We start from the raw sequence: 22,011 nt of genomic DNA on the forward strand, positions 1-22,011 counted from the left end.
GATGAAGGCATGAACTCCTGTACATCATGTACAGCACAGTGCCTGGGGCACCATTTACAGTGCTATCATGTCTGTTATCATTCTGTTAGTGGCTGTTACAGTGTCCCCATTGGCTGAATCTGTTTCCAGCCAGTGGTTGTCATGCTGCGGAGACACAGCCTCAGTCACGATACAGGAGAACTCCTCACCCCTCTTTGGGGACTTCTTCCACAGTTCTCTTTGGTCCTACCAGGAAAGGGGGGCAGAGTGTCTGGTGACAATGACGCAGATGAGTGCCAAGGAGGCATCACCGTGCATCCCACAGGAAGAACGGGCAGTGACAGGTATGTCCCTCAGCCAGAGGCTGAGCCCACCTCAACTCACTGACACCGTGGAAACGTCGCTGGCTGCCTTCCCTGTGCGACACTATCTCAATAAAGAGGCTCCCAACTCAGAGCTGGAGTGTGTAGCACATCAAACACAGATTAATAAACCACGCGCATAATTTGAGAGGAGAAAAAAACTAACGAGATTTATTTTTAATTAGTCCCTGAACTTTCATGCCTCCAAGTTTTCACGAATCAGGTTGCTTATTATATTTCTCTACAATGGTCATCCCTGAGACAACAGTTCTCATGAAACATGAGAGAACCCAGCCTGGAGTCCCTCAACCAATGCAGGAGGCCTTGCATCCATCTGGGAGTTTTGGTGGGAGCACACACCCCTCCAGCCTTTCAGGGACTAATTAGCACCTACCTGCTTCCTGTACACATAACAGATGCCTACACAGGACCCTAGAGTGTCCTCATGCACTCAGCTCCCTAACGTGGAACTGCAGGAAGGGGCAGTAAGGGAAAGAACTGAGGGCGACTGTGGGCAGCAGGTAAGGAGAGTATAGGGCTAGGCTTTGGGGGAGACACTGGGGACATTCCCACTGTCCCTTCCGTGTTAAGACTAACTACCTGCTGGTGCAGCTCCTTTCCCAGGCTGCACTGGCTGGCTCTGAATTTGAATCACAAACATTGTGCCCTAGGAGAGAAACTGCACATACCCCATGAATGAAAGGGTCATGCTTCAAAGAGGAGAGGCGTTCAGTCCCCCCTGGGTTGGGCAGTGGTCAGTTCCTTCCCTGTCAGGAGCCAGATGGGGCAGTCTCTAGTATCTGGCTGGCTGTAGGGGCTCCTGAGGTCCTCCAGACCCCTCCCCTCCCCTGTGGATCTGGTTGACACTCAGTGTGCAGAGGAAATGTCTTAGCTACCTGCAGCCTCTTGCCAGGCCCCAGGTGTTCAGAGAAACCTGACTGGTGTATGTACTCAGTACCTCTCTAATAAACAGGTGTCGGGAGAAGAAGAGCAGTAATTGAGTTAATGTAGTGGAGAAAAAAAGGAAAGTGGTTTTTATCAGTCAATGTTATACAATCACGAATCCTAATAAAGATGGAGTATGACACAAAAATACAGAGAAGGTGCCACCTAATGTCCCACCCAATTAAAATATATTTATTACCCATTGGATCTTTCAGTGTGCTCATCTGGGTCCATTCTAGAAAAACTTCAAAAGACAGCATTTGGGAAAACATGCATTTTTATCTCATAGACTACTGTCCTCTCACCATGCCTTTTGGAAATACAAAAACGGAAGGAGGCGATGACAGTGTGGGGCATTGCTATGGTTTGAGCCCTATATGAAATCATTTATTAACAAGTAACTTGATTTTGATTTTTAATTACTCGTGTAATCTACACTTCTACATTGTCATAATGGGTGTTTATTTGGTGATTTATAACACGTAACACTTTCTGTTCTATTCAAATGTAGAAGTGTAAGCATTTTCCAGTCTTTGTTCTTAGATAAAAAGGAAATTGATCTTTATCTGGTTACCATTCTGTCTTTTAAACACAGTAAATGCTGTTTCCTAGGGTGGGGGTGGGGGGTATGTGATGTTTCCATGGATCCTTTCATTTTCTCCGTTATTCTGAGAAGTTTCTGGAATGCCTTTGTCCATGGCCCTGTCTTGACTCTCAAGTGTCTCCAACAGAGTGACTACTGGGCACAAACTATCAGGTAGAAGTTTGGGAACACACCTCTCCCAACCTTTAAATGGGAGCTCTGGTGGCACAGTGCCTAAGGCATTTGACTGCTAAGCAGAAGGCTGGCGGTCCAAACCCACCAGCCACTCCTCAGAAGGAAGGTTGGGCAATCTACTTCCGTAGTGATACCACCTTAGAAACCCAAGGAGGGGTCGCTATGAGTTGGATCCGACTCAGCGGCAGTGAGTTTGGCTTTCTGGTTTAACCTTTAAAATTGCAAAAACTGCTTTTTGTTTCCACCCAGTTCTACCAGGCCTTCTGCCAGTTTGGCCTCTACATTTCCCAGGAAATATTCTGTGGAGTTTCTACTCTTACTCCTCAGGCAGGTGATGTGGGTTGGGGCCAACAGGGTCAGCTAAGCCCCTTGTTGGGAGACACCACCCCTTTCTTTTCTGGACAGTAAGCCTTGGTAAAGTGAACCACCACCTACCTGGGAAGCCTGGCTCAGATTCTGTATCTATCTAAAATAAAAGTTTAATGTCACAAGACATCCCTGATCTTGTCTTCCCATCTGAAGGAGCAATCTGACAGTGGGTACTTTGTGGTAGCCTCCCATGACCTGGTGCTCTATTGGTTCCCCAGCTCCAACCTAGGGAGGAAAATGGGCATTGGTATGGTCTGAGAAACCAGATGTCCAAGCTAACTCCCCCAAGCCTGATTATTTTCACTTATTCAGTAATTAATTCATTTATTGGACAAATCCTTTCTGGGCTCATACTACGAGGCAGGCTCTGTTCTAGGTGTTGGAGCACAGCTCAACAAGCACACGGAAGCCTGAGCTTACATTCCACTGTGTGGAAATGGACAAGAACAAAATACGAATATATGACATGCCAGATGAGGTGAGTGCTAGGGAGGCCAAGGAATCAGGGAAAGGAAGTGCTAGTGGGAGATAGAGGTGTACTGTTAAACAGGTGGGAAGGGAGACCTTCTGGGAAGGAAGCATGAATCCCCACAGCCTGCAGGTGAGGCAGTAAGCCACACAGGTTATCTATCTGGCAGAGGAAAACAAAGTGCAAAGTGCAGAGGCCCTGACCTCCCACCCTCACCCAGGAATTGAGCAACTGGTGCATCACTGCCAGGCTTATGATGGGTGCAGGTGTGCTGTCCTTCCTAAATGACCATGGGCTCCTTGGAAAAGGCACCATGCTCCTCAGTGGGCTGTCCCCTCTGTGTCACCTTGCACAGTGCAGGGATGAAAGGAGGAGGGTCACATTTATTCTTGCCTTTGTTCTTTCATCCAGCCTCTCAAATCCATGTATTGTGTACCTACTCTGCTGAGGTGCTCTTGGAGGCCCTGAGGTTACTGCAGTTAAAAGATGGGTGATACTGCCAGACTCACAAACCTTAAACTGTATTGGGTGGGAGACAGACCTCAGAAATCAAACGTGCAAATGGAACAGGATAGTTTCTGAAAATGTTATGTTTATGAAGAAGATAAAGCAGGAGCTGTGAGGGATATTTAGATGGTGAGTCAGGGTGGTCTCTGAGACCATGTGGAGGAAAACATTTCAGGCAGAGGGAGCAGCAGGTGCAAGGGTCCTGCAGCAGGAATTGTCTACATTCAAGAAGAGCAAGGAGGGAAGTGGGGTTTAAGAGAGGTGATCAAGATGAAGAATAGTGTGAGCTGGGGTCTGGAGGCAGGTGGGTCGGATCACATGGGGCATTCTGGGAGAGTGATGCTTCCTGGTTTGTAGTTTTAAAGGACTTCTCCTTGGCTGGGATCACTCCCAAGAGGATCACTTCATGAGGGGGGAGTGCTCCCAGGCTGGGGTGGGGGTCAGTGATCCACTGCACCCCAGGCTGTAAGTAAAGACGACAGGCGAAGCCCACTGCCACTGGTGTTCAGGGCTCCCCTGGGCATCAGAGGAAGTGCTGGGTGAGGGGCTCCTTGCCTTTAACCAAGCGGCATGCACAGGGCCTACATGCATTAAATATCCCTGCACAATCCTGAGCTTTATTGATTCCTTGGGAAATAGATGACAATTATTTTTGAAAATAGATGGTATATTTGTCTATCCTTTGAAGCAGCTCATACTCCAATAGATAAAGTGTCAGAAGAAAAATCAAAGAAAATGGAGGTGTCCATATCTCAAATAGATTTTTTTTTTTTTTTTTTTTGTACTGGCAGTATGCAAACTATCAGCAGAAAAGCTAAAAAGGACCATGACCAAGAGTCTTTCACTGGGAGGGGCCAGGATGAGGCTGAAGTACAAGAGGCGACCAACATGGCCCAGTACCTATTTCCTCTTATTTGGGTAAGAGCACATCCATTTTCTTGGGAGGGCAGTCAGTGCAGAATGGCCACCACTCAGTTCCACATAGGTCAGAGGGGCTAACTCCATCTGTCTGGCTCCAGGTATGACAGGTAAACTAGGCTGGACCAAAAGCCAGTCTGCATGAACTCACAGGGGAGTTGCTGCATTGCCCTTTATACTTAGGACTGTGACCTGGGTTCTTATCACATGCAGCTGCAAGATTCCTGGTTACCACAAAGCTGAGGGGAGGGCTACTTCAGTATAGTAGAAGGATGCCATCACCAATGTCCTCAAACTTTCAGGTGAGCAGTGCAGGAGAGGATCAGGAAGTAAGCGGGGTCAGATCACACAGGGCTGCTGAAAGAGCAGTGCATCATGGTTTATCATTTTGGAAGGGCTTCTTTTGCCTGGGGTGACTCCATGCGGGGGGAGTGCTCCAGCAGGGGACCAAGCATTACTCTCAACAGACCTGGACCCCATGGGGGGCCATGTCTATGTGTCTGTGTGTAACTTGGGAGGGTCATCCTTAAATAACAGATCCAGAAATTAGGATCACTTCTGACCTACACATTGGCACATAGTCAGGGCTGCTGAGAACCTCACAGGGCCACTGGTGGTTCAGTGGAAGAATCCTCATCTTCTATACGGGAGATCCAGGTTCAATTTCTGGCCAACACACATCATCTACAGCCACTACCCAGTGTCAGTGGAGGCTTGTGTGCTGCCATGATGCTGAACTAGTTTTAGTGGTGCTTCCAGACCAGGAGAGACTAGGAAGAAAGGTGTGGTGGCCTTCTTCTGAAAACCAGTCAGTGAAAACCCTATGGATTACAATGAGCCAATCAGCAACTGATCATGGAGATGGTGCAGGACTGGGAAGTGAGTTGTGCTGTTGCACGTAGGGTCACAATGAGTCAGGGGCCGACTTGACAACAGTACAACATTAAGAACTTCACACTTTTGGTGACAATGCAATTGCAGACCTGGAATAGCCCACGGCGGGATGCAGGGCCGACTGCTCTGAGCTGTGTCCCCAGCCTCCCCCAGTCTCTCACCTGTGTGTATCCTCAGGTGGACCTTTAGGTGATGGGACGTCCGGAAAGTTTTCCCACAGTATGGGCAGTCCTTCATGGCCGAGCCCAGGCTCCGGTCTCGAAGCAGCGCTGGCTGCTGGACGCCGGCGGATCTCCCAGCCTCCTCACCAACGTCTGCAGCGGAGGAGAAACGTTCTCACATCACTTCAGCACATGTCAGAAGTTGTTCGCACCAAAACTGCTAACACCACATAAAGTTAAACATGTCAATACTACACCTGTCTATTTCATTCTTTAAATCTGACAGAATGCTGACAATTCATGTATTTTCTTGTTATTCTCTTAAATTATTTCATCTTTCCTATCATCATTTTAAGCAGCATATGGTACCTTTATATTGAACTGAATTAAACAAGAAAAGAAACAGCTGTGTCAGCAGCTGGTTTGATTTCTTCTTTTGCTTAGCTCCTATTAAATATTTTTTTTCAAAAGTTTAAAAATGTTGGTGTTTGTTGAATCTGATTAATTTATAATATAGACTAGCCGGAGAGTTCACTACAGGATTGAAGTCACATTTGCATTATATCAAGCAATAAACGAAAAAATGTGTCTCAGCTGAGTCCCTAGGACATGCAGACATACAGCTATTTTGGGACAGGAAAGAAAATTATCCAAAACTGATCATTTCTCCCTTGTAGAATCTTGTATCCATCGTTGGCTGGTGTAATATCATGAAAGAGAGAAGAAAAAGTATGGAAATGTGGTTCCACAATTAGACTATGATAAACATATAGTGACAGATTCAAAGTCATGTGCAGAAACTCAGCTGCAAAACTGCCATAAACTTGGAGCACTGCAGTTAAATCTTTGTGCAGTGACTTGAGAACTTCCTCCATAAAGTATCAATACAAGTTCTCCTTCCTGAGATGATTTGTTATGTAACCCAAACTATTAGAAAATGGAATAAAATTTACATATGGCTGCCTTCTGCACATAAATGATGGGACATAACAGGAAACAAAACTGTGAAAATATTGGGTAGTTGGAGGATATGTTACTGCAACACCCGAGGCCTGACATCACACTGTGAAGGCGAGACATCAGCAGAGCAGGGCAAGGGCTGGAGCCTGTGTCTTCAGTGCAGAAGGGTGAGGGAGCCTTCTACTCTGGACTGTTCTTTCTTCTTGCCTTGCAGGCCTCCCCACAAAGCTGGGAGCTGGTGGCATGGCCCAGAATCCAAGCTCCTGAGGGCACAGAGGTCCTTGCAGAAGCTTTTAGCCCACTCTCTAGGCCTCATGGCAAATCTTACTATGAGAGCAAGGGGACTTTCTGGACTAATGAGCAGATCTGTGAGTTCAGCAGAGATCAGAATGAATGAGATCTGTACCTACCAAACAATGGAAAATGCAAACTGTGTTTATTCTGTAACATCCGTTCCTGTTGCTCTCTGTTAACAGCCAAACAGACTTACAGACCAGGAACAAGATGAAGGCAAACCCATTTCCTTCTTACTTGGATGTTTGCTCTGAACAAGTTTGGAAATCCCTTGGCTTAAAACATCCCCCCTGCCTTTGGACCCACCACCGCCAATCGTCCAGTTGTCTCGACTCATGGCAACCCATGTGTGTCAGTAAAACCGTGCTCCATAGGGTTCTGAATGGAAGGTTTTTCAGAAGTAAACTGTCAGGTCTTTCTTCCAAGGTGCCTCTGGGTGGACTCAAACTGTCAACCTTCTGTTAGAGATCAAGCATGTTACCTGCTCGCACCGCCTAGGGACATCACTTGCACTCCAATTCTCTTCAACTCTTCTACCATCACTAGAAGAGCTGTTCAAAGGGTCTAATGGTCTAGCGCTTTTTTCTTCAGAATTTTGCAGAGGTAGGAGGACTGAGTTTGTCCACATCTAGAACTCAACACCTCAACCTCAGTCACCTCACCCTACCATCTAAAAGAATGTGAGAAAGCCACCAAAGGCATCTTATTTATAAGGACAAGCAGGCAAAAGAGATGTTTGGAATGACATGTCACACAATCAAATACTTCAGATACAGTCACAGTTGGCACTCCAATCACTGGGGTTTGAGCCTACCAGGGCTACCATCAAGTTCTGCCTTAAAGAGGAAGTTTGCCAACTACCCAGAAAAGCAGTGGACTGAGTGTTGATTCCAAGGTGACCACCCCTACATTTAAACAAATGGGAAGTCATCCTCCACCTACTCCAATCCCAAACCTGTGGAACTGGCCTCAGAGCACTACCCAGCTTTCCTTTTGCTGATACCATCAGATCAGCTTAAACCAACCATGAGTGTGATTAAAATTCTGTCCATGTGCTCTTTAGAACATAGTTAAAATACAGTAAATAAGGCCATCACCCGTCCATCAGTTTTCCATACTGCGGTGGCTTGCATGTGGTTCTGATGCTAAAAGCGATGCTACCAATATTGCAAACATCAGCGGAGTCACCATGGTGGGCAGGTTTCAGCAGAGCTCCTACACTAAGACAGATGAGGAAGCAAGGCCTGGTGGCCTACTTCTGAAAATTAGCCAATGGAAACCTTAAAGATCACAAGAGAACACTATCCAACTCTCCTGCTTTGGACATGTCAGCAGGAGACATCAATTGGTAGAGGAGGACATTCTGTTTGGTGAAGCAGAGGGCCAGCAAGGGAGATGACTGGCACAACAGCGGCAACACAGCACTCAAACGTGATTCTCAGGGTGTCACAGGACTGGGCAACATCTTCATTTTGTTCTACATAAGATCACCATGAGTTGGAGTCCATTAGACAGCAACATTTAGGAGGCCAGGAGCTGTTAATTGAGGAGCAGCAGAACCTAAGTGTCTTGGATGCTGGCTTTCAGGATAGAGGGAGGCAGGCGCTGACTTCTGCTACTGGATTCCTTCAGGGCCTCATGTTCCAGGACTTGCACATGAGGGCCTTGCCTGACTGCTTCCTTCAGTGAAGTCCACTTGTGAGCAGAAGCAGGGTGGTGGCTGTCAGATAGAAGCTGTCAGAGGAATGATGGAGGGCATATTTCCCTTTTGGCTTCCAGTGTGCCCTTGCCCAGGCCCCATTATAGACAATCATATAGATAAGGCTGGCATGTCACTCAGAAAGTCTGTTCAGAAGTGGAGGATGAGCTGTGCCCCACTCTATGCCACTCTAAGTGATGGCCTTTATCTGTCTTCCTTTTATCTTTCCATCTTAGATATGTGTGGCCCAATAAAAAGAATAAATTTGTAAGATAAACAGCTTTCTTTGGAGATTTAAGAGTCTAATTTTCACTTTACCCAGATTTCTTTTCCTTTTCTTTTCTTCTTCTTCTTCTTTTTTTTAAATTTGGAGGGCCAGAAGGCCTATGGCGTTTACTCTTAGACTAATCCTACTGGAAAAACAAACTCTGAGCAATGATGAAGGAAAACTTTTGGGTGGTCCCAGGAAGTGTCCAGAGAGGCTGAAAGCCAAGTCCAGGGCAGACTGAGGAGGCGTGGCCCAACCACCAACCCTCACAGAACTGTGTGTGGGTCTGCGACTATAAACAGAGGATCCAGGCAAGCATGTGGTGTGCTCATCTGTGAAATGAGGGGCAGACATGCCAGTTCCTGGACACTGGGATGTCCCTGAAATTTGGTGATATTTGATTGCAGGCTGGGACACTATCTTCCTGCATAACATACTCTCAGCCTGGGTGTGTTCCAGGCACCCATATGATGGAGAAATGGCAAAGGAATAGCTTCTGTGACTTCTATTTCTTTTCTTGGTCTCACTAAATAATAGAGAATCTTTTCTTTAAAAAGAAGTATCTTGTATGGATGCAACAAATAATATTTCAGAGGACACAGTTGTATTTGCCCTTCCAGAGTTTCAGCCTAGAACAAGTGAATTTAAATAGTTATCAAACAACTTCACAAGCCTTCTCCTGTTCCTACAAACTAATGATGGTTTACTAAAAAGGGAGGACAGACCCAAAAAATTTTGAGTTGCCTTTCAAGAAAACATTATTTTAGGGTGGGGAACATCAGACAACTGACCTTCCTAATTTTGTCTCCTCAAGTGTGGAAACCGTGTCTTCTACACTTTCGTTTGTTTTAATCCTCCAGGTGCATAGTAAAGTTGGCTTAGATCAATGACATTACTGTATGTTGCTTTCCCTGAGTATTCATAGAGGGAAGACATGAGACATGTCTCATACCTATGGGCCAAAGGAGGAACGAGGGGGATCAAATATGGCCATGGATCATCTTACAATCCTCAGCATCTACTGAACAATGAAGTGGATATGCAAAGAAACAGATGCTTAGAGAGATGAACCTGTAGCTTTTCAAAAGTTAAAGGCTAGACAAACATAAAATATATGAGAAGCTGCTATCTGATGCTATCCCTGAGACTGGCTGTCCTGCAGTACACAGACAATATTTGAATTTATGTGTCTTGTGATGAATTTAAAGTTATTTGTACATAATATGTATACAATGACTTTGTACATTGTGAGTAGATTTTCCCCAGGTTATCTTTAAATACTGAGCTTCCTTAGTACATATTTGAAATATGTTTGAAATATGCTAAGTTCTCCTAAGGAGCTCTGGTAGTGTAGTGCCTAAGGCACTTGACTGCTAACCAGAAGACTGGCGGTTCAAACCCACCAGCCACTCCTCAGAAGGAAGATGGGGCAATCTACTTCTGTAGTGATACTGCCTCGGAAACCCAAGGAGGGGTCACTATGAGTCGAGTCTGACTTGACGGCACATAACAACAAACAACAAGTTCTCCTAGAAGGCTTGCTCAGGGGTCAGGAGGCAGATTCTTTTTCCTCTGGGATCTGAATGCCTGCTTGTCCTGAGGCAAGTCCCTTCTCTCCCCTGGCCTTGGTTCCCATCTGAGCCAAAGGACTGAAACCTACAGCCAAAGAAAAAACTGAGATGAGTCCTACAGGGGAGAAGAAACAACTGAGAAAGGAAGTAAGTGTCCCCTAAATATTTCACATAGCCCTTACATTCCCAACTTCCCTTGTACCCAGTTGACATCACGTGACTAGTTCCAGCCCATGGACGAAGGTGATATGTGCCACCTCCAGGCCAAGGCAGAGAAGAGACAGTGTGATCCTTCTTCACTTCTCCCTTCCTTTCTTCCTCAGCCATAGTTACCTTGGAACACCAGGGTTGACTGGGTGGAATCACAAAACGAAAGATAACTGGGTCATCAAATCATCAGACAGACATGAGCAGACCCATATCAGACATCACATGAATGAGAAATTAAACTTGATTGTGTTAAGCCACAGAGATTTGGAAAGCTGTTGGGGTGGAAGGGCATCAGGAATTGCTTGATGTGGTGGTTAAGTTTGTATGTCAACTTGGCTGGGCCTGATTGAGTGGCTGGGCAGCTGGATGTAGTATTCCCCAGGATGAGACCGGTAATTGACTCCATGGTGGAATCTACTGTGAGCAGCCGAGTAGCTGCCTTTGGGATGTGGTCTGCTTCCCATATATAAGAAACAGCTTTGGGAATGGTCTCTAGCCTGTGGCATGCTTGAACTCTGCACGTAGCTGTCTCATTGTTCAGCAGCCTGCCACACTGTGCCAACCTTGGGACTTTCAGTGGACTTGAATTAATGGCCTGCAATGTGGTTTGGTAACATTGGGACTATGCCATTTTATCTGTTGACCTTGGGCTTGTTAGCCTCAGCAGCCAGTAGCTGCCTGAGTGAAGAGATGCCTCTAGCTTCAGTGGGCCGGGAACAAGAGGCAGAGCTGAAGCCCAAGGTTGAGAGGCTTTCACACAGCCCCTAGAGCCTGGTACTTTGAACTCAGACTTCTAGCCTCCTGAACTGTAAGAGAATAAACTCCTGTTTGCTAAGGTCATCCCATTGGTGGTATATTCTGTCAGAGTGGCACTAGGGAACCAGAATACCTAAGAATAATAAACCCTCTGCTTTTGAGATCTTCCAAGTTTATACCCAGTTTTCCAGTTAGTTCTATTAATTAACAGAGTAAGAGACAAAGAGAAGAACCAGAGTTAGAGACCAAAAGTGGCAGGATGAGAAAGGAAAGAGAGATTCCTTTTTAAATAGTGCATATAATTTCAGTCCTCATGTCATACTAACTGCCAGGCAGCTTTACCCTTCATATGCCCAAGAATGCATTTTGGAAAGTATTCTATTAAAAAAGAATGATGATGATGATGATTAAGTCCATGCAGTGAGTGGAGTGTTGTTGCCCCAGCAACCTCACATGGGTACTAGCTTTCTGCAACCTGGACATTTACTACTTTGTGGCACAAAATGCCATGGTAGTTGAATTTCTGTGGAAGTTCTAGTCTTATAGCAGATACATTTTCCCAGATAAGTTGCACAGTTAATTTTGGAAGTGCCTTGTGCATCTCAAAAGCATGCTCTCACTTCATTAATAAAAATAAAAATTATTTGTGAAGTATAAAGGGTAAAGAGGCAGTTCAGCAGGACACCGAAAAATGGTATCTTTATTTCTTTGCCCACATATACCAGTGCTTTGAGATTTTTTTCAAGAGTGGAAAAATAACTAATACCTTGGAGAAAGTTGAAAGGGCTACATATTGTTTGTTTAAATGCTTATTTTGAAAACTTTAAAACTAACAGACATGAATACAACAAGGGTCACTGCAATGGAGACTCCTTGGTCAAGTAAATGACAACTTTCAGTTGTTGAAATGATTTTAAAGTAATGGTATGCATAACAATTACAACACTGCAGTCAACAATTCTGCTTAACTCTTGGAAGCCATGACTCATGCTTTAGGTCAGAATTCATTTGGTGTCTCTGTTGTTTCATCAAAGTTCTCAGTGTTATGATGGCCATATATAGTCATGTTAAACAGTTAAGCTTGGATATGGATTGGCGAAAGCATTTGTTTAAATAGAGAGTTATTTTAGAAAAGGATGTCCACTTGTGAGAAGGCAATGGCCAGATTTCTTTTGGATCAGTGGGGATGGGGATACTGGGTTGGGCCTCCCTGGCAGCCCTGAAGCACAGGGCTGGTTTCAGTTGGTTTCTGAGTAGAACTGTGGAGCAGTGGTATGCCCCCAGTCACTGCCATGTCTCACCTTAAACCCAGCACAGCTCCATTTACTTTTGGCAAGATAACATTTCTGGGATCAGGGAAATAAGTCATTAAAAGGCTAAAATCGAAAGAGGGGGAAATAAACCCTATAAGGTACTAGAATCTCAAATGGCTTCTCTAAAGCAACATTTTGATGAGTTAAGTGAAAATGAATCAGAAACACATGGATTAAATTTCCCTTAAAATACACAGGGTTTCAAAATCAAGTACTGCGGGCCAAATGTGTTTCTGGTTTTACCAAGCCCAGAGCCCTTTCTTAATTGTCTAGGGGAGTCTGTAGAACTCCCCTACTGGTAATTAGGCCACCCATGGGGTCCCTTCCCCTTTAGCATGGTGTGACACTCCTATTGACAACATTGCCTGTAATCCTGGGGCTGCCAGAGCCCTGGAGGCCACTGTGCACTGACCACCAAAAAAAAAAAAAAAAAAAACCCACTGCCATCAAGTCGATTTGACTCATAGCAACCCTTCCTTGGGTTTCCAAGGTGGAATTGTTATGGAGGTAGATTGCCCCATCTTCCTTCCGAAGAGTGGCTGGTTGGTTTGAACCACAAGCCTTCTGGTTAGCAGTCAAATGCCTTAGACAGAATGCCACCAGAGCAAGTTCTGGCAGTTCAAACCCACCAGCCACTCCTCGGAAGGAAGATTGGGCAATCTACTTCCGTAGAGATACCATCTCAGAAACCCAAGGAGGGGTCGCTATGAGTCAGATCCGACTCAAAGGCAGTGAGTGATGGACCTTGATGTGGATGCAGGAGGCAGGATTTGGGATTCACAGAATCACCTAGGGCAGGGCAACAGGTCTGATGAATCTCTGGACTCTGCTTGCCCCATTCTTTCCTCTGGTCAGGATGGGGGACTGTAGCCCACCCCAGAAACCCATGGGGTGAATCAGTGCAGAGCAGATCATGCAGTCTTCTGAACTGGCCGTGGTGAGGAGAACCAGGCAGGAGGATGAGTCTGAGAGACACCCAGGGGCTGCCTCTTAGGAAAGGCCATGGTTATCCCATTTCCTGCAGGAGAGGGACTGGCACTGATTTCCATCACTGTTTGGAATAACCTCCAACTTCTTCTCACAATCACCAACCCTCTGTTTACTATGCATGGCTCTCATCCTATCCCCCTCTGCCCCACTGATACACCAGATCCTTCCATCTTCCTGTTCTCAAACATCCCAGGCTGGTTCCCAACTCAGGTTTTGCTCCTGCTAATCTCTGGTAGCACAGTGGCTAAGACACTTGCCTGCTAACCAGACGGCTGGCGGTTCAAACCCACCAGCCACTCCTTGGAAGGAAGGTTGGGCAATCCTACTTCCGTAGTGATACTGCCTCGGAAACCCAAGGAAGGGTCGCTATGAGTCAGGGCCGACTCGACGGCAAATAACAACAACAACAACAATCTCCCCATCTGGTAGCATAGTGCCTAAGGCACTTGCCTGCTAACCAGACGGCTGGAGGTTCAAACCCACCAGCCACTCCTCGGAAGGAAGGTTGGGCAATCCTACTTCCATAGTGATAACTGCCTCGGAAACCCAAGGAGGGGTCGCTATGAGTCGGGGCCAGCTCGACGGCAAATAACAACAACAACAACAATCTCCCCATCATGCTTGGTAAAGTAGACAGTGATAAAGGGGAAGACCTTCAATAAGATTGACTGACACAGTGGTTACGATGATGGGCTCAAGCACAGCAAGGATTGTGAGGATGGTCCATGACCGGGCTGCATTTCACTCAGTTGTACACAAGGTCGCCTGAGTCGGATCTGACTCAATGGCACCTAACAGCAACAACAACAGCCCTCTCCATCTGGAATTCTCTTCCCTCAGAATTCAAAGAATTATTCAGGGTTTAGTCCAAAGGCACCTGCTTGGAGAGAAGCCAACCCTGACCAAGTATCTGAACTCCTCCCTGTGCCTGTCACTTGCCATCCAGTCACCTCCAAGTCATCGTAACCCCATGGGTGTCAGAGTAGAACTGTGCTCCAAAGGCTTTTCCTCAGATGATGTTTTAGAGGTAGATCATCAGGCCCTTCTTCTGAGGCACCTCTAGTTGGACTTGAACTGCCAACTTCTGAGTTAGCATCCAAGCATGTTAGTCATTTGTACCACCCAAGACTCCTCAAAAGCATAAGCAACATGAGATCAGGGGCCTTTTAGTGGCGTTCCCCACTATACTCAGGTGCTCAGCTCACAGAGTGTGCTCAATGAACGATACCTTTCTGAATAAATAAAACAATCAACAGAGGAGGCAAGCAAATCGGAATTCAGATGCTAAGACCACCTCTTAACTTTTGGAGGGACACCCGCACCTTCCAGGGCTGGCAGGAACCCGACAGGGACTGTCAAAATACTAGGAAAGTTCTTGATGCCAGTGCCCTCAGAGGCCAGAGAGGAGGCCTGCAGGGTGGCTTCCTGGGGGAGGTGGCCTCGGGGTTTCTCCCAGTATTTTCCATCCAGGTAGAAAGAACCACAAACACACAATTATAGTCTGCAAGGCCACAGGCAACCTCCTTAGAAGACGGGGTGAGTTGCCAAGGGAGGCGCATGTCACCATTGTATTTTTCCAATTCTTGGCTAAAAAGGAAGATCGCCTCACTGTCTTAAGAAGAAACAGTTCCACATAAACATAAAGTGATATTAATCTACAGATGAGAGTAGCAAAAATGGTATTTTTAAAGTAATCTATGCCCCAATCACATACTGTAATTATTATAAAATATTGGTTATGTCTTCCTTTTTCATTTCTTAAATTAAGTATTCTTTTATTTTAAAACATGAAAACTACAGAAGTCCCTACTTTCCCCACTTTTAGTAAAGCCTAAATTCCCATAAGATTTCTATGTAATTTCATTTCTTTAAAAAGAAAAGAACACTACAGCTTTTAAGATCCTCTTAACATAATTTCCAGCCGCCTCCTTTATGGGTGGGGTGCGGGAGAGAAGATCAGAACAGATCTCTTTGACTGTTGGGTTTGTTTCAAAGAATTCTTACCTAAATGACACAGAAAACAAGCTGGACCAATCTTTTTGAAAATGCACTTGGTCAGTCGCCATAACTTGTGGAGCTGCGTTTTCTCCTGGGAAGTACACACATTGAGAGGAGAAATGATGGTTTGGAGATAACGCCTGCCCTGGAGACATGTTTTGCCATATTCTTTTTTAAACAAAGAAGACATCTTAAGCACCTTGCAATATCTTTCATTTAATAGTTGGCAGAAGGCAGGTCCCTGATGAACGCTGGCCTGTGTCTTTCTCTTTAACCAGCTGAGTGATCCAAGCTTTTAATATAGCCGTTCCAATTATTGTAAAAGTCATCTAGTACCTTATAACCACAAATATTGACAGTTTACTGCACAACACATTCCTGACATTTGAAGGTCACACCATACATAATACATACTCTTTTATAAAAGTGTCTGGAACAAAGAGATACATGATAAGCAATTACCTCTCCCAGTTTGTATGTATGTACAGTTCAGGCTGACTTAAGGTTGCATGGGAGACACATGCACCATTTTAAATAATCTATTAAGGCAGCATGGAGGCATTCATGACGGATCATTATGAAATAGCTCATGTACACGCAGCAGTCAGATTGGCTGGCCAGGGCATGGGGTCTGGGCAATTCTCCTCTGCCGAGTTCAGGTCACAGTGCTACTTAGCCACTGAGGGCCCTACCTCATTCACAATCGGTGTCCTCCCAGAGCCACTAAGCATAATAGAATTACAATATATTTTTGTTTTTCAGAGTGATTTACATGTGGCTGAAAGGAATTTTTTAAATCCCCCAGGCCAAGGTCAGAAGCTCCCCCCACCCACCCAGATTGCTGCAGTGCTGTGGTCACACAGCCATACTGCCTGTCCCCAGGGCTGTGGTCTCCACTGAGACCTTGCAGGATTCTGGGCCTGGCTGCAGCCCAGCTCAGGAGTACTTGGCTCCAGGTGCAGGTAGAAACCAGGGTGAAAGGTACTCCAAAAACCTCTGCTGACACTGAGGCAGCCCTGAACTCCAAAGGAATATTCTACAAGCAAGACTCTACTCACTGATCTCTGACAGCTGTTCTGCCTCTTTCCCACTTGATTTTCTAGGGTTAAATCAAACAAAGTTTCAAAATACAAATTAAGTGGAGAGGTTTTACAGTTCAACAGGTCTCAGTTCAAAACCTACTTCTACCACTTCTTCGTGATGTAATCTTGGGCAAGAGTCCTTGAGTGGCACAAATGGTTAAATGCTTGCCTGGTGTCTGAAAGGCTGGTGGTTTGAGCCCACCCAGGGGTGCCTTGGGCGCTCTGGTAGCTTAGTGCCTGAGGCACTTGACTGCTAATCAGAAGGCTGGCGGTTCAAACCCACCAACCACTCCTCAGAAGGAAGGTTGGGCAATCTACCTCCGTAGTGATACCACCTCAGAAACCCAAGGAGGGGCCGCTATGAGTCGGGACCAACTCGTTGGCACATAACAACAACAGGGGTGCCTTGGACTTGCAAAAAATCAGCCAGCTGTTTGTTTTTTTATTCCTGTACTAATTATATAAGCTGCCCAAGGTTTGGTTTCCTTATCTGCAAAATGGGGACAGAAAACTAATTCCAGCACCACAGGATTATATTATATTTAAATCACTTAGCACAGTGCCTGGCCCAGTATGCATGTCAAGTAATAATAGCTTTTAACATTAATATTGCCAAAGGGATACAGTGTATAAAAGGGGCGACTTGAAGGGGAGAGGAGAGAACTGTAGCCTCTCTCCCCTCCCCACCAGCTCCAAGCTATTGAACTAATACAAGGTCCAGAATGGGGGGGTGGGGGGAGCTTCGTCCTTTTCCGAAAAGTCCAAGTTGGAGCGATTTCTCTACAGCTCTGAAGATCCAGGCAATTCTCCCAAGTTAACAGTGAAAAGCAATTCAGGCTGCAATTGAGCTTTGCATAGATGACAATCTTTAATCACAGATGAAGCGGCAGGTCATCAGAATCTACACCAAACTCCCTTCCAAATGATACGAATGCCTGCCGTTTGAAAAAAAAAAAAAAAAAATATGTGTGTGCATGTAAACACACATATATATTAGAACTGGGTTAAAATAAATAATCCACAAACCCTCAAGATAATCAAAAGCCCCTCCAAGAGTAATTTTCTTTTGATTTCCATAATGAACGTCCTAAAATTTAAGACATGGGACCAAAATGATTTCTATAAAGATGACGTGTTTATTAGAGTTAAATCCCAGGAAGGAGGGCTTCCTTGAAAAGAACACATTTTGCATCTGAAAAGCATGCATATTAGGTTGTGTGTGTTTCTTTAAGAAGCTATTCGGTTTTAGAGGGTAGCATCTAAGATAGGGCACCACGTGATCAGGAGGTTGCTATGGTAAATATGCATTTTTTATTGAAGAGTAAACAGTGGCAGAAAACAAGTGTCAATTGCCAGCTCTGAAGTTACTGCCATTTTTGAGCTGCACTGACTTCTCTGGCCCTTTTAAATTTGAGAACCTTTATCAGACAAATACTGATATTGGATTGAGATGTAAATTTTTTTTTTTTTTTTAATAAATGCCATACCCTTCAATACCCTGTAAATACTTTAGTTGACATGTAAACATTAGCCAAAAAAAAAAAAATCTATCCAGCTCTGCCAGTCACAGCACTAGATCCTTCTTTAGAAGGTCTACTGCCCAGTTGGTGGGCCTCCAAAGGACAAAACCTAGGGCCTTGGCCTAGGAGCTCTGGTAGCATAGTGCCTAAGGCACTTGACTGCTAACCAGAAGACTGGTGGTTCAAACCCACCAGCCACTCCTCAGAAGGAAGGTTGGGCAATCTACTTCCGTAGTGATACTGCCTCAGAAACCCAAGGAGGGGTCACTATGAACAACAACAACAAGGCTCAGGCCACAGAAATGAGATGCCAAGGGAACAGCTACTCCCTGGTACCAGGCAAATCACAGCCCCCTGGGGAGTGTCAATTAACAATGGCAAGACTAGTGTCCTACCCTGCTCAAAGTAACACAACTGTGACAATTTTAACAAAGTTTTCAGTTCTTTTCCTTGCAGAGATTGACAGGAGCTTGAATTTTTTCCTGGTAGCTCTTTACAGGCAATTTTATTTTTATCTGCTCTCTGTATGCAGATGAGTGATCATTTCCAATTGTAAGTCAGATTGTGTCACTTCCAGGTTAGAAAGACTCCCACAGCTTCCGGTCACATCCTAAGCGGGCCCTCAGCGGGCTCCTCTGGGTAGGTAAAGAGTTTTGAATTTGGTTCTCTGACAGCAGTTTTCCTTCCCACCTGCAAGGTGCAAGAAGATAGGGGCTGGGATTCCTCCTTGTTTACACCTGGCACGTAGTGGGGCTGACTCAGCACAGGCTTGAATGACTCTCACCCCAGGGCTAGCTTTCTGGATTGTGGCTTCTAGCAGGAAGGTCAAGTCTGCTCATTCTTGGATTGCAAATATAAGTATCAGTGTTGGCAAATTTCTCAAAGGGAACTGTCCAGGCTCTGGGAATCCCGCAGGCCAGTCCAGGGGAATGTGGACCAGGGGCAAACACTAACTAAGCAGATGAGTGTGTTCCCCAGGGAGCTCCTCCCCCTAAGCCACCCACCCCCAGGAGCTGGCCAGATAAAGAAGCCCCTGCTGGTAGGGGAGGGGAACAGGGGGCAGCTGAGCGAATTGTGCACAGCTCCACTGCACCCTAATGCCAGCATTGGCAGGGAGCTACACTAGCAGCTTCTAATTCTACTTGAAGGGGCAAGTTCAGGCATTGAACACCCCAAAACACTGAGGTCGATTAGACTCTGAGATCCTAGTTCAAACCCAAACACTGACACTTCCTAGCCCTATGACCCTGAACAAACCACTAAGGCTCCATGAGCATCAGTTTCCTTGTTTATAAAACTGGATAACGGTTGGATAGTCAAAGGAATCTGAGTTTTTCCTGAGACACTGGATTTTGCAAGGCTTTTATATACTTTAAGTCTAGTGAATAATGAGTTTTATTGTGGAGGTACCACAGCAGAGTGAGAAAAACCACTGGCTGGGTCAGCCAGCTCTGAGTTTGAATCCTGGCCTTGCCACTTGCAAGCTAGGTGCTTATAACTGCTTCCTAACTTTACACCCTCCAGACAACTGTGTGTAAAATGGGAATGTTACAGCCTATTCCACAATTTGTTGTGTAAATTCAATGAGATAATGTGCAGAAAGTACCTGGCATCTGGCAGGTCTTTAACTAATAGTATCCTCCGCCCACCTATGCCACCAGGACTAAAATGCTCACAATAAATCAGGATAAACCAGGGAGTGATGGTTCATATAACGGAATCACCCCAGGTGCCCTTTAAATGGTCAGCCCTCTGCCCGTGGCACATTTCAACATTCTAACTTGCCAAAACTGGGTAGGTCATTTATTGCTTGTTTTTAAAATTGTGATTTGTGTGAAACTTTACAGAACAAATTCATCTTCCATACAGCAGTTCACATACACTTTGTCTCATGACATTGACTTCAATTTCCCACAATGCAACAACTCACTTCCAACTTCCTCCCCAGAATTACTTCTTCCCTCTGTCCTTCCTCTCCAAGGACTCCTGCCCCCCAAGCTGTCTTTCAGTGCATACACAGACCTTCTATTCTCCCATGATTCATCTCTCCAACGAGTGTATCTACCTAATGTAAATGTTCAGCTCATATGCCTATTTTTTGTTTGGCTGGGATTCATAGGAGTGGGTTCAATTCCAGACCTGAAGGGTAGCTAGCGGCCATCGTTTCAGTGGTTTCACCAGCCTCTATTAGACCAGCAAAACTGGTCCTCCCCCTTTTTTTTTTTTTTCATGATTTTGAGTTTTGTTCCACACTGTTCTCCCACTCCATCCAGGATCTCCTACATAGATCCCCTCTGAGTGGTTGACAGTGGTAGCCAGGCACCATCTAGTTTTTCTGGTCTCATAGTCATATAGACTGAGGATCACATGCTATACCAGTAAATTGGACTAATTGTTTCCATGTGTCTTTGGTTTTCTTCATTCTTCCTTGCTCTGGATGAGGAGAGACCCATCATTGCATCTAGATAGCCTCTTGCAAGCTTTTAAGATCCCAGTCGCTACACACCAAAGCAGGATGTGGAACAATGTTTTTGGCATGATATGCTAATATGTTATACCAATTGAGCTTGATGTCCCCTGCGACCATGGTTCTGAGCCCACAAATCCAACTACTCAGTCCCTCCAAGTAGCTGGCTATGGCCAATATGTGTCAACCCCATCCCTTGTCACCTGTACTACATACCTGGAAATTCTTACAGAACATACAAATACACTTGTAGAAACACTGTCTGCCAACCCTATACATGGTCATGGACACATTCCCCTCCACATAGACATACCTAATCAGTCAGCCTGTCCACCCATCTATCCACCCATATATCAATGTTTGCCATCACTGACAACGCAGTACTGTATGTACAAAAGGGTTCATCTTTGTTGTCTGTACCTCCCATGTACCTCTTTATGTCTTCCTCTTCCTCAATGCCACTGTGTTGATCACTCACATTTGTACACTGCCCTTCTCTTCACCCAAATCAATACTTGTCTCTACCTATCTAGCAGTGTTCCTTCCCCTCCTCTCCCACCCCTGGTAAACAGAAAAAGAAAGTTTCCTTCCATATATAAACCTTTCCTTCACTTTTTACAATAATGAACTAATATAATATTTGTCCTTCTGTGACTGACTTATTTCATTCAGCAGAATGTTCTCCAAGTTCATCCATATTTTGTGGTGTTTTGCAAATTCTATGTTATTCTTTAGGGTTGCATAGTATTCCATTGTGTGCATGTACCATAGTTTGGTTATCTATTCTTCTGTTGATGGGCACCTAGGTTGTTTCCATCTTTTGGCTATTGTAAATAGTGCTGCAATGAACATGGGTGTGTGTATATCTGTTCTTGTCCTGGCTCTCACTTCTTCAGGATATATCTAGCAATGGAATGACTGGGTCAAATGGTATTTCTAATTGCAACTTTTTAAGGAATTGCCATACTGATTTCCACAGCTGTATCATTTTACATTACCACCAGCAGTGCATGAGAGTCCCAATCTCTCCACATCCTCGCCAGCATTTTTTATTTTCTGTCTCGTTGAACTTTGCTACAAATGCTGGGGGAAGATGGTATCTCATTGTTTTAATTTGCATCTCTCTAATGGATGATGATTGTGAACATTTCTTCATGTGTTTGTTGGCCACCTGAATATCCTCTTTGGTGAAGTGTCTATTCATGTCTTCTGCCCATTTTTAAATTGAATTACTTGTCTTTTTGGTGTTGAGGTGTTGGAGTTTTCTATAAATTTTACAGATAAGTACCTTGTCAAATATGTTGTTGCCAAATATTTTTTTCCCAATCAGTAGGTTCTCTTTCGACTCTTTTGGAGAAGTCTTTGGAAGCACATAAAAAAATTAATTTTCATAAGGTCCCATTCATCTAGTTTCTCTTCTACTCTGTGCATTTTTGGGTTATGCTTGATAGTCTGTTTATGCCATATATTGTTGTTGTTGTTGTTATGTGCCGTCGAGTCA

At 45.0% G+C, this 22,011-nt stretch overlaps 1 protein-coding gene across 1 annotated transcript in view; it reads right to left on the minus strand.

Moving 5' to 3' along the window:
• ZNF536 (zinc finger protein 536) overlaps positions 1-22,011 on the minus strand; it is a 363,327-nt gene that overhangs the window by 240,353 nt on the left and 100,963 nt on the right. The window contains exon 2 of the mRNA XM_042781867.1: positions 5,383-5,535. Coding sequence (XP_042637801.1) covers positions 5,383-5,535 — 153 coding nt within the window. The remainder of the gene's footprint in view (positions 1-5,382; positions 5,536-22,011) is intronic.

The sequence above is a fragment of the Orycteropus afer genome, unplaced genomic scaffold, assembly GCF_000298275.1.
Source record: "Orycteropus afer afer isolate SDZICR_OR568_19922 unplaced genomic scaffold, OryAfe1.0 scaffold00009, whole genome shotgun sequence".
NCBI lineage: Eukaryota > Metazoa > Chordata > Mammalia > Tubulidentata > Orycteropodidae > Orycteropus > Orycteropus afer.